At 39.9% G+C, this 14,208-nt stretch overlaps 1 protein-coding gene across 2 annotated transcripts in view; it reads right to left on the bottom strand.

Annotated features, from left to right (window-relative positions):
* The window catches only part of LOC126262578 (uncharacterized), a 98,550-nt gene that overhangs the window by 63,049 nt on the left and 21,293 nt on the right, over window positions 1–14,208 (bottom strand). For both annotated transcript variants that reach the window (XM_049959311.1, XM_049959312.1), the window contains exon 2: window positions 5,551–5,797. In XM_049959311.1, coding sequence (XP_049815268.1) covers window positions 5,551–5,797 — 247 coding nt within the window. The remainder of the gene's footprint in view (window positions 1–5,550; window positions 5,798–14,208) is intronic.

Here is a 14,208-nt window from a genome sequence, read left to right as displayed (position 1 = left end):
CCAGTTCCCCACTATGTTCTGGGATACGTATGTGTGTTATTGGTGAACTTTGATGAGCACCAGACCACTGTGAATGCTGCAGCTTACATTAAAGCGTCGGTTAAGTTGTGTCATGCCCTTTGTGACAAGTGCCACAACACTAATGCTGCCAGTGTCAAACTTCTTCATGACAATGCTCGGCCCCATGCTGCTGCTCCTGTTCGTGAAAAATCACAAAATTTGGGTGGGAAGTGCCCCAGAATCCAAAGTACAGTCTCGACCATGCACCCACAGACTTTCATCTGCTTGATTCCATGAAGAAATTCCTGGCTGGTGAACACTTTGCGACAGATGCGGAAGTGAAATCAGGAGTCTACAGATGTCTATACTCTGATCAAATGGATTTCTACAAGCAGGGCATTCTGAAACTGTTACCATGATGGGAGAAATGTCCTGAGAACGTTGGTGACATCTAGAAACATGAGTAAAAGGTGTAAGTCCATTTGCGATTTTTTTGTTTTGTTTTGTATTAAAACTTTCTGGCAATAAAATTATTGTGCTTTACTTTTAAATCTTCGCCCATAGAGCAATCATAACTTCGATGCTAACTAAGTCATGGGAGTGACATGGAAAACTGCTGGGACAAGCACTTCAGAACTTCATAGGGAAGAACTAGAACTAGTATTGCAATGCAAGCTTGGTTGTTGTCATGCACTTGGGTTCAACTAAAAGGAGCCTCTGAAATTGTTTTCACTTTCAACATGGGCATTTTTCTTTTCTTTGAGTTTACTTACTTTTTCATTTTCCCTTTCAGTGTTACTGTATTGTGCAGTTTCTGTAGCATTATTTTATTTGGTTGTACTCCTCGTCTCCATCATTCTCCCAATTAATTTTTTTTTGTTGCAATCTATCTCATTCCCAGTCTCTCCTCTCTTCATCTCTCAGTCGTTGATAATCCTCTCCACTACTGCTTACATTCTGCATTTCACAAACCTGTTGCTGGCATTCCATTGTTGATTTCTACACTGCTCCTGTTTGACTATGCTCTCATACATTTGGTGTAATGCATGACCATTTTAATTAACCCCCAAAAATTCTGTTATTAGCAACCTTAACCCTCTCAATGGGGGAACTACCATCCTGGAAACTAATTTAATACAGTACTTTTCCTCCTCCATGTTTCTTGCTGCTGGGTTGTGCATTTCAGACTTCCACCCGCACTACTGCAGGAACTCTAAGAAAAATTGACACCTCGAGGTGTCAGGTATTCTGCGAGATATCAGCATTGACCATGTACAAAATTTCAACAATGTACTTGTCTTCATCAGGCGCTACCTGACATTGTTAATCGAGTGGAATGTATCCAGTATTTACACCTACTGGTTCCCACCCCCCACCTACCCCCCCTTCCATCGGCCCCAGGTGTTCCATCTGCGATCTGTTCTTGCTAGAAGCATCCTCAGGGATCCTATCTTCGGCCCAGTATATGTACACGTTAGCTGGTGATCCAGTTTTTCCTGTTTGCCTCCATAGTCAGTTCTTGGCATTCCATCTAGGGTCTCTTACCCCTAGAAATACTCTGAGACATTCTGTCTTCCACATCTGGTGTTCCATTTTTGGACCAGTACGTCTGACAGAGATCTGGCATTCTGCTCTCAGTACAGTGCTTCTGGTGCTGTGTCTGGGTTTGTTCCCCAAATCCACATTCTCACTTATTCTCTTAGTTGAGTTCTGCTGCTACCGCCATTCCATTTTTAGAGACTCTAGAGCTTTATTCCTGGCTTTGCTGAGTTGGTACCAAATGTAACGAATCATAAGTTTTTCCACCAACTCTATCTGTGCTGGCACTCTTATATAACTGACCCAGTCAATATCTGTGGGTCTGAGCCAGAACCTTCATTTTTCACAGATCATGTCAAGATTAAGTTCCAGAAAGTACTCGGCAATGGCTGATTTAGTTGTCTGTCTCAGTTGGATGTGCTGATGTTCTTTGCCTCTGAAGTCCGTATCCTAGTTCTTTGTCCAAAGTATGATACGCCACACTGGTATGGTATATTATAAATTCCTGGTTTGTGTAGACCAAGGTCATCTTTCACGTTTCCCAGTAGTCCTCTACCGAGTCAGGTGGCGCAGTGGTTAGCACACTGGACTCGCATTCGGGAGGACAACGGTTCAATCCCGTCTCCAGCCATCCTGATTTAGGTTTTCCGTGATTTCCCTAAATCGTTTCAGGCAAATGCCGGGATGAATGAGATTTTCACTCTGCAGCGGAGTGTGCGCTGATAAGAAACTTCCTGGCAGATTAAAACTGTGTGCCCGACCGAGACTCGAACTTGGGACCTTTGCCTTTCGCAGGCAAGTGCTCTACCAACTGAGCTACCGAAGCACGACTCACGCCCGGTACTCACAGCTTTACTTCTGCCAGTACCTCGTCTCCTACCTTCCAAACTTTACAGAAGCTCTCCTGTGAACCTGGTTCGCAGGAGAGCTTCTGTAAAGTTTGGAAGGTAGGAGACGAGGTACTGGCAGAAGTAAAGCTGTGAGTACCGGGCGTGAGTCGTGCTTTGGTAGCTCAGTTGGTAGAGCACTTGCCAGCGAAAGGCAAAGGTCCCGAGTTCGAGTCTCGGTTGGGCACACAGTTTTAATCTGCCAGGAAGTTTCAAATGCCAGGATGGTTCCTTTGAAAGGGCACGGCCGATTTCCTTCCCAATCCTTCCCTAACCCGAGCTTGCGCTCCGTCTCTAATGACCTCGTTGTCGACGGGACGTTAACACTAACCACCACCACCACCTCTAATTTTGGTGGGTGGACAGAACATAAACTTGATGTTACGCTTCTTGAATCCTGGTGACTTTGGCAAAAATAGATCCCACACAGGGCAGGTAAGCCACAGCCTTTGCTTATCTTGCACTTCTTCTCTATCGTGTGGCAGAGAGGCTTCTTGAAAAGTCTTCTGCATGTGTTTGATCGTGTTACAAGTTTTGCAGAAGACTGAGAGTAGATGCTCTATTTCTAATCTCAAACTTTCTTGGTCTGACAAGATGTGTATCCTGTGGACCAATGTCTTTAGAACTCAATTTTTCCCTGCAGGGTGATGGCATCTGCTAGCCTGCATGTATAAATCAGTGTGTGTAGATTTGTGATACAGACTGTGGCCCAACACCCCATCTGGTCTCCTCCTGACAAGTACACCCAGAAATGGCAACTCCACCTGTTTCCACTTCAATGGCCAACTTTATATTTTGGTGGTGTGAGTTAAGACGTTCCAGAAACTCAATGAGCCTCTCCCTATCAAGAAGCCACCTCCAAAGGTATCGCTTACATACCTGAAGACTGTTGCGAGTTCATATCTAGCTGCCTCTATGTCTTCCTTCTCAAATTTATCGAAAAACAGATTGGCAACCGCTGGAGAATGGGGGCTGCCCGTGGCTACCCTTTCTGTCTGCTCATAATATTGGTTCTCACACAGAAAATATGCTGAAGTCAGCGTACATCTGAATAGAATCATCACAGCACTGTCAAATTCCTCTGTCGTCAGTTCTTGTGAGCTTTCCAGTGTACCAAGGTACACACGAAGACCACATCAAACCCGACCATTGTATCAGATTCCATGATATGTAGTAGTTCAAGATGTTGCAAGGATTCCTCCAAGTTGTTGATATGTTGAACACACTTCACCACATATGGGCACAGAAGTTTCTTCAAATAGTTAGCTGTTGGATATGCTGATGTGCCATGTTACTGACAATTGAGCATAATGGCACACTTCTGTATACTTTTGGCAGTCCATACAGTCTTCGTGGAACTGATGCGCTAGGTTATAGTTGTTTGTTGATGTTGTCAGGCATGCCTGTAGCTTTCCAGAGTTCCACGGCCTTTTTGTCCATTTTGTCAGTGGGAGTACATTGTTGGGTCTACCAGAAACTGAAGAACTTTCTGATCATGATCAGTCTGCTGCATAATGAGTCTGCTGGCAAAACCACACTGTTACAGTTTTCCTGAAGCTTCTTCATGCCAGTCTCAGCACTGGAAAAATTCAATTAAGGCGGTTTTGTCTCGGTGATCACCCTACAGGTCTCCTGGCAGATTTCTTCTGCCACATTTGGTGGAAGTGTGTTGGCAACTTGTTCCACCAAACTGATTAAACATGAAACAGGCAAATTCCTTGAAAGTTGAGGCACCATATCACATCATCCCCAGAGCAGCAAAAAAGATGAAACATAAGTAAGCATAGAATTTATGAGGGGCAGCATTAGGGATATGTGTCACAGGCTCGATTTGGTGGCCAGGGAACATTTACAACTTTACATTTATGTGGCAGCCTCCTTGGCAGGTAAAGATTAGGAATGTGTAAATAGTGCCATCTGGTCTCTAGCAGAATGCACCAGGAAGTATGCCTCTGTGTGCCAGCATGAAAAGTTTGCCTGTATGTGTAAAAAGGCTAAGCAGATGAAGGATGCTGGCATTGTGATTAACTGAAGTGGCAAGCAGATTGACGAAACCACCCTCAAGTTACTCAGCAGGGGCTTCAATTTCACAAGTACTCCCAGGGATGTGTCCATTCCAAGTTTCATCAGTACAGTGGAGCAAGTTGCCACACATTTTCACCAAAGGTGGCACAAGAAATCTGCAGGAAGACCTGTACGACAACTACTAAGACGAAACCTCCTATTTCGAACATTTCCAGTGATGAGAGGTTGGCAATCAGGAAGCTATGGGAAGAGAGCAGCAGAATCATGACACTGGGTACCTACTCAGCAAAGCCTGTGATTCTGCACTAGAGCTACTAAAAACCCAATGTGGCAGCAGCAGAACTCAATAAAGAGAAGAACTGAGAATTTGGATACAAGGAATGAACCCCAGACAGAGCACCAGAAGCACCATGATGAGAACAGAACACCACCTCGCGGCCAGGGGCACCAGACCAAAAATGGAACATCTCAAGACACTTCCAGTGGAAGGACAATACGGGGTGGGAGGCAATAGGCTATAAATACTGGTCCCACTCTTAGTCGACTAGCAGCCTTCTCAGGTAGCATGTGACAAAGACAAACAAGTCACACTGTCAACATATTATGCATGGATGACACTGATATCAATTTGTCAACAGATCACGGGAAAGCCTGAAGAATTACTAAGAAAACTTGTAATGGTATCCCACTTTTCGACACTGTGTTTTTATGTTAAAGATTGCTTACTTTACTGTAGTAAGTATATTAAGTGGATAAGGTGGTACAACCAGTGCAATCAGTTCTCATGTCTTCAGCCATTTTCTTCGTAATATAAAACAGTCACACTAAATATAAATTTCAATAACTGTTCTCAGTGTACTGCCAATGACTGCCCTCAGTGTACTGCCAGTGACTACAACAAAATATCCTATGAACTTGAGTACTGCCAAACAGCTTGCACAGACTGATTCTAGTACCATCTAAAATGGGTATACACTGTGACTTTTCAGCATGACAGTCCAGCACAGAAGTGCTCGAATCTGACAAAAATGTAAACACACATTATAATGTGTGTAAAGAAACTGAGTGTAGCTTTTGAAGTAACTGTTAACTCACTTACCTTGCACTCTGATCACTGGAAATGAACACACTTTGTTGTAATACAACATCCCTTGTGCTACTAAGTAGGTTTATTAAGTATTCCATAGGACTTGGACTTGCTCGCTGAAGTTCCGATGTTGGTATGCGTAAGTTAGGATTTGCTCCACGTTCAACTAGTAACTTTGCTAAACCCAAATGTCTTTGATGTTTTCTAAACTCTGGATCTCCTGATAGTACTAGTGCCAATGGTATTTTCACAAAAGGGCCTGAAAACAAATCAATTACTGAAGACTTCAACACTGGAGTGAAAAAACTTACAACTAACACATATTCAAATATGTAGTCACTTTCGCACTTGCCGTACACAAGTACACCCCCTATGTGCACAACACACGAGGGAGGAGATGGAAAACATGAGAGATAGTAACTAAACAAACACTGTAGGTGAGAAATTTAATGTTGGTAAACTTCTTTCTACTTCTAACAGAAATCTAATTCCCATTTAAGAAAGCTCAATTCAGATTAAAAATCTCTGACAAAGTTGATTACACTAATAACATGTGTTGCATCTTTTAGAAAGAGAGACCTGCTCCTAAAACAAATGGCTACTAGAAGCCTTAAAATTATACTGTAAAGACTGTTGTTGTTGTTGTTGTTGTTGTTGTTGTTGTTGTGGTGGTCTTCATTCCTGAGACTGGTTTGATGCAGCTCTCCATGCTATTCTATCCTGTGCAAGCTTCTTCATCTCCCAGTACCTACTGCAACCTACATCCTTCTGAATCTGTTTAGTGTATTCATCTCTTGGTCTCCTATAAAATATTATATTGTGATCTTAGAGGGGAAAATACAAGTATCATAATAAAGTGAAAAATATGGAACATCACCAGAAGCAAAATGAACTGAAGCACCTTTCTTCTATAATAGGACAGATCAGAGTGATCTCTACGATTCTGATCTCCACGAGTTTTCACAAAGAAGTCAATAAACCATTTCTTGTATCCCAGCTGGATCAAAATAGTTGCTCCAATACCAATGCTGTTTGATCAAAGTCCCTATATCATGCCATAGCCAATGATAGCTGGTGTGCACCTAGATTCACATGGGAAAATCAGCTGACCCCAGTTTGCCATGTCGGAAATGTACTGCACTTGGAGTATAGTAATAGAAATTGCTGTTTACTTCAAGGGACACACTGCTGGCACGGAATTTTAAGCTACATGGTTTACTGCTCAGATTACTTACTACTCTTATTATCACAAAAACACTTCACGGACTCTTCGGTTACCTGTTCTCTATCCTACCTGGGAGTAGTGTAGTTTCACACCACCATAAGCACTAGTGTCACCAGATTCACTTTAATTTTGTTAACTGCTGCCAATAGTAAGAAGCTCCTAGAGCAGGAAGGTGTTTCCTGCAGCAGCGGCAAAAACCAGTTTGTACACACATTTAGTTTAGTACCTTTCTTATACGCTTCTGAGAAGATTTGACTAACTGTTCATTTATGTGTTTTTAGCAATGTTACTGATTTGTTTGTAAGTTTTGTGTATTTTGTAATTTTTGGTGTCCTGTGATCTGACCTTGTAGTGTAAATTTCAGTGCTGGTTTTCAGTTTTCTTGTTTATATTTTATGTGTATCAGAACTTTAGTAGAACAGATGTACTCTGCCTACAATACCACATTTAGGTAACTTGAACCCTTATTATCGTCTGCTTGTACTTTCTCAATTAGTGTTATTGCTTGGTTGCCACAGTACATTTTATCTTGATTTTTATGTAGTTTCTGTGTGACAGGGTTCGGTCCTGTGCTTACTGCTAGTGAATGGCAAACTGATCACTGCCTAGAAACAGCTACAAGCTGTGTTGGCCATGGTTGACGGGTTTCAGGTTGTCACAATACTCTGCAGTGATTTGAGGACACTTGTAGAGAAAGCTGTAGCACCTCTGGTACCACTGGAATCCACATTGTCACAGTGTCTTCTGATGCACAGCAGTGATGGATCTGCATATCCCATGAGGAAGGCAAATTTGCAAACTGGTAATACAGTTACTGCCTAATGCCTCAGCAACAGCCAAGAATGAGGTGATATCCTATTTTGTTAATACATTTCAACCATCAAAATAGTCTCATCTCCTACCAAGTCTCGACAAACACAGAGGAAGGGCATGCTGTCACTGAGAGCTTCAACGTTAGGTGAGTAGTAGAACCCGCCAGAAAAGTAGCGGACAGGTTGGGAAAGCATGTAAGTGTGCTGACAGTATGCTTGCAAGAGGTTTTGTCTAAGATCTGGAAAAGACTGCTGGTGTGTGTGTGTGCAAATCATAAATTGTGTCAGCACGAATGACACATGCTGTCTATGTTCTGAGGTCATCCTCATTTCATATAGATCGTTTGTTGAATAGTAATGACAGCTAGCCTCAGAGAGCTTATTGCTAGGATAGGCCTGCTATCAATTAAAATGATAATCCCACACAAAAACTTTGAAAACCATGGACATCTGAATCAAATTGGATTATTTTCCTGGACACACACACACAGTCTATAGATCATAAGTTGGCCGATGGCCACGGGGTACCATGGGGAGCAGGGACATGAGAGGGGGAATGTTTCCTTGCTTGCATTTCAATGCTGATAAAGCCAGCGGGCACATGCCTCATCCCATCAGATATTAATTAATATACTACAGTAACGAGGATTCGTGAAAGCGCATTATAGAGACGTTCATTTTCAAACATAGTACCAATTTGCAGCAAGGAATATGAATGTAAATTAAATCAGTTTTAATACAGCTCAATGAGTAGAAAGCAAATGACATTTAAAATACAGTATTCAGATGTCTGTCGAGTGGGGAGGTGTCACGGTTCTCAATAAAAAAGCATGTAAAATACAGTGTTTACCAAAATGATCTTTACAACTTTGATCAGACATATTTCGGAAGGGGGAGAGATAGAAACGTGCACTTTGCAGCATAATGTTCATACACAACTAAGGTTCTATTAGCTGCCTAATAGAGTTCAGTGTGTTAAGGACACCATATTATCTAGACCCAAATTTGGGACACGTTAAAAAATTTTAAAATTGGGGAAAAAAACCCTTAATTAAATGTGAAAATGTAAACTCTCACTTTAATTTGTTACAAAAAGTACAATTATATATATTTTGTTAGTACCTTCTAAGATGGAGTGGGAGCAAACATATAATATTTGTCAATGTCTTAAGTCAGCATGTCTTCAGCATGTCTATACTCTTCAATAGCATGTGAAAACATTCAACTCAAGTTTCATCACAATTCAGTTCAGTCACTAACATCGCTTTTGTAGTTTCTACAACAAACTGTGGGTTGTCGCAGCTCAATACAATTAGGGTTGCCATACCTAGCTGGGACCTCGTTGGGACACTCTGAGATGGTGTAGAAATTAAGTAAAAAAATTATTTAATACAATTACTTTTTATTTAGAAAACAATTACATGGAACTTGTTGCAGCAGAAGTAGTTAGTACACTATATTTTTCGGAAGATTTCACCTTTTTCAGCAAGTTCCTTTCCCTTTTGCATATTAATAACACTCCTTGCAAGTCAGCTTGCAGTTAAGCTGGCACTGTAAGATTGATTCCACAGTCCCTGGCAGCAATTGATTTCTTTCATCAGTCCTCTGGGCTGACATCAGTGAAAATATTTCCACAGTAGTGTTGTGTGATGCAATAGAAAACAAATACTCACATAATTTTAGCAGTTGTCATTTGTGTTCACGATTTTTGGTCTCCTTAAGAAAGTAAATTCACTTTTCTTCCACAGAGTGTTTACACTTACATTCTTTTGAGTCACGCTTGGTTTCTAAAATGCTCTTTGCATACATATATTCCTGAAAACAAATGCTGCCTGAAATACTCACACTATTTTCAGTCAGGTATATAATAGTCTTTTCAATCATCACCCAATCTGGGATTTCAAATTGTATCACCCAATTAAATACTTGTTATTTATTAAAAGAAATAGCCCATTTCTCTAAGTAATCAAATGCTATATCTAAACATAAAGATGATGTGACTTACCAAATGAAAGTGCTGGCAGGTCGACAGACACACAAACACAAACATACACACAAAATTCAAGCTTTCGCAACAAACTGTTGCCTCGAAAGCTTGAATTTTGTGTGTATGTTTGTGTTTGTTTGTGTGTCTGTCGACCTGCCAGCACTTTCATTTGGTAAGTCACATCATCTTTGTTTTTAGATATATTTTTCCTACGTGGAATGTTTCCCTCTATTATAATCAAATGCTGTAGTATACAAAGGCACTGTCTCTTCCTCGAATTTAGAAATCAGATTGTTATGTGGTTAGGATTCACATTCCTTAATTTGTTCAAATTTATCTTGGTTTGCATGCCAATAAGACTGGCAGTCTTCCTTTCATTCACACATCTGAATGCTGGTTGATAAATTTCTTTATGCCATTATCGAGACACTATTCTTCTCCATGCCTTTTATTTTTTTTTTCACACAGAGCCAAGTTTGACTGCAGACACATGAAGTAAATTTCACTGATCAGATTACCGAAGAAAAAAAAATACCTCAAATTATTTTAGGTGATCTATTTTCGGCATCAAAAAATTGTTTTAATGGAATCCTAAGATTAAGAATTCTCTCAACAGTGGGCATAAGCAACAATGAGATGGAAGAGGCTGATGACTGTCATCAACAAATAAGCAGAACTCTTCCAGCTTCCCTGTCCTTACTGTGTATACTGAAAAATAATTAAATATTGTATTGTATTTTTTATTGGTCTTGTTGTCTACATAGCAGCTTATGCATAAGACATTGGACAAGTCAAGTTATAAATATACAGGCTGAAAGTCATTACAAGGCATACATATTTAAGGTTACAATAATACACTTTACACATTACACATAAGTATTTATATGACACATTTCATAAATTTAAATATTGTTCAGTGGAGTAAAAGCAGTGATGCTGTAAATATGACTTAAGAGATTTTCCAAATGTATTGACCTCAGTGATAGCTTTTATGTTTTCAGGAAGTTTGTTATAAAGCTTAACTCCCATGTGAAAAGTACCTTTTTGGCACAGTGCTGTGCTGATTTGAGTCATATGTAAGTTTCTGTTTTGTCTGGTAAAGTGCTCATGTATATCACAATTTTTTTGCAGTCTCCGGTCCTTGCCTATTACATTTAATTTAAAGAACAAAAAGGTTTCCATAATGTATACACATGGTAATGGAGGAATACCAGATTTCTTAAACAGGGGTTTACAAGAGTCTCTAGGCTTGCACCCAAACAAGATTCTAATGGCCCTTTTTTGTAGTTTAAAAGTGCTATTAGCTGTTTTGGAGTTTCCCCAGAAGGTGACCCCATATCTAAGACGAGAATGAAAGTACGCATGATATGCATTCAATACTGTTTTCTCACTACAGCATGATTTTAATGAACAAAGAAGGTAACATGTTTTGCTAAGTTCTGCATTGAGATATTCAATATGCTTATTCCATCTGATGTTACTCTGCAGCCAAAGTCCTAAAAATTTGGTTTCAGTATTGTTACCAACTGGTTCGTCATTGATAGAGACTGATGGGATAAACATGTCCTTGTTAGGAACATTGTGGAATTTTAGAGCAATGGTTTTCTTACTGTTCATTACAAGCTGATTACTCTGTGCCCAGCTGCTAAGTTGTTTCGTGACCGTGTTTACTGTCTGCTGTAACTGTTCATTGTCGTCTCCTTTTAGTAGAATCGTGGTGTCATCTGCAAATATGATTTTTTTGTGTGCATCAAGATTTAAGCTTAGATCATTTATGTACAGAAGAAACAGAAGGGGTCCCAATACTGATCCTTGGGGTACACCACATTTAATTTGTTTATAGTCAGATAAGTGATCAGATACAGTTTTTAGTTCAATATTTGTGTGCTTGATACACACTGCCTGCATACGATTAGTCAGGAAGGAACTGATCCACTTGTTGGACAGACCTCGAATACCATATCTCTCTAGCTTTGATAGCAGAATTTTATGGTCCACCATGTCAAAAGCTTTTGACAAGTCAATAAAGACTCCTATTGTTTCCTGTTTTTTGTCCATCAGGTTTAGGATGGAATTGATGCACCCATAGACAGCAGTTGTTGTTGACCTCTTGTTTCTGAATCCATGTTGTTCATTACATAGGATGCTGTTTTTATTTATAAATTTCGTAAGTTTCTCATACATAACTTTTTCCAGTACTTTAGAGATGCAGGAGGAAATTGTGATGGGTCTTTAGTTATTTACATTGTCTTTATCCCCTTTTTTATATACAGGAATAACTTTTGATGTTTTCAACACATCGGGGAAAGTGCCTGCCTGAAGTGAGCAGTCGCATAAGTGTGTGAGTACTTCATTTAGGTTTGATGCACTCTTCTTTAACATTGTTGCAGGTATACCATCAATACCTGCCGATTTGGAATTTTTTAGTCCTTTTATTGCTTTAGCTACTTCATCTTGTGAAACAGAACTGATGTACATTGATCCTCTACAAGCACTTATTTTATACTCATTTGCCTGGGTGCTCTTAAAGTTTGATTGTAACATATTATCAGCAACACCTGTGAAAAAGTTGTTAAATGTATTGGCTACTTCTAAGGGGTTTGTTACTTTTTTATTTTTATGTGATAGTCTTTTTTATTTTTATGTGATAGTGTTATATTTTTGCAAGGTTGTCTGTATTCTCCACATTCTTTTTTTATAACACTCCACATAGCCTTTGATTTATTAGCTGAATTATAAATGATTTCATCATTATGCATTCTTTCATGACGATTATTTTTATGTCGACAGTTAAAACTTCAGCTGCACTTTATATAGTATCGTGGAGAATATGGGCAGGGCATCCAATGCCTTCTATGTTTTTTCCTTGTTCTTTAATTTGGTGAAACACTTTTCTGATGGCCGCGTCGATGATGCCCTCCAAAATTGATATTGGTATTGTCTCCTCAAAACATGATTTATTTATCTAATGGCATTTGCAGTTGCCTTAAAGTGACTAGACAAAACTTTGCAATTGTCTCCGATGTTTTGTTATTCAACGATCAAAATTCCAACATTACCTATTGGATTCTGTCAACTTCAGTAAAGTTTTGAACAACTAAAGGAATCATCTTTACAGCTTTGTGTACCTATGCCTTAAAATGAAACTTCTTGCAATTTTTTTGTGCATTTGGACATGGAGTGTGGTGCGTGGATATTTTAAACAATCGCTGTAGCTTTGGTCCTGGCTGTAGACTACTTTCCAGTGACTTTGGAGTCAGGACACATTGTGGCATTCAGTTTTACAGTACAGTCAAAAGAACTGAAGGACAGATGTTGCTTGACAACATTATAACCTTCTGTTAGTTCTGCAGCAGCAACGAGCAGTTGTTCCTGGTTACTTCTTTGATCGTGAATGTAGAAATTGGCTTTGATATCGATACTGCCGCGAATCTATTTGTATGATTCTTCGTAGAAATGTGATGCCTCACATCTGCCTCACCTCCGTCGAGTTATTTAGATCAAGCAGCTACAAATCTCACAACGCTTCCTAGCCCGTACATCCTTTCTTGACAAAAGACCACTCTTTTGCGTAATCATACAAAAAGTGACACTTTCTCTTTCCATCCTTTGGCATTTTCATAGGTTATGATAAGTTTATGAGATGGTTAACGGTCAACAATAAGACTTTAGTTGTCGAAGTACTAGTCACTATACACTTTGCGCCCTATATACCAGCAGTAAACACTTCAAACATTATGTTACTTGTTCATATTACGTTTAGAAAGTTTAGTCCTCTCAGATCGCTTTCAAATGGGAACCGCACGATACTTCCTCCTCGCGCTGTTTAAACAGTTGCTGTTCCGTAGTATTGGAGAGGTCTAGTATTTTTTCGCATGATGGCACTATGTCTAGAAGCTGCTTGCATCATCAATACAGGATGCAATGTCATCTGTGAGACGACTTTGTGAATACAAACTTGTTGACATAAATGAAACTAACTGAGGCTGCATTTACATGCTGCGCTAACAGATGATATTACTTCAGTATTTGAGCCAAGCTCGTAACAGCATGCTGCAAAATAGGGTCTTGTCGGGATGTCGGGGCAAGAAGGTGCAGAGCGGAGACGGTCACGATATATCCAGACAGATGGCAACGCTACATACACAACTTATTTGAGAAAATACGCTATCAATAGCAGCATACTAATACAGGTGAAATGGAAATCTAATTCAGGATAAATCGTTACATAATTTCTGATAAATCCAGGAGAAATAGGTGTCCCAAATTACTTGGGAAAATATTCGAGGGCAGAGAGAGAAAAACCAAGACTGACACAAGGGGGGAGGGGGGGATGACGACGACGATGATGGGGATGGCGGGAACAGATGTTAACCTTGACTATGTGTGCCATCTTTAGCACACAGGACATCAAAGTGATATTCCAGTTCCATGTCTAGCCTAACATATTCTCATTAACGTGTGCTGTAGCACTATGACGTGAGCTCACAGTTCCTGCAGTCCCGCCAAAGAAAAAAATGTAATGGAGTTCCACAGGACCAGCGTGTCAGATCTGGTCTGTACTAACCATTTCACACACTGTCAAAATTGGGGGAGTGGAGGGACCAGTAAAAAACTTGAATGAAAAAAAAAATTAAAACCAGCCT

This window comes from Schistocerca nitens, chromosome 6 (genome assembly GCF_023898315.1).
Source record: "Schistocerca nitens isolate TAMUIC-IGC-003100 chromosome 6, iqSchNite1.1, whole genome shotgun sequence".
NCBI classification, from domain to species: domain Eukaryota; kingdom Metazoa; phylum Arthropoda; class Insecta; order Orthoptera; family Acrididae; genus Schistocerca; species Schistocerca nitens.
The sequence above is the reverse complement of the archived record's forward strand: the minus strand, read 5'-3'. Positions and strand labels throughout refer to the sequence as shown.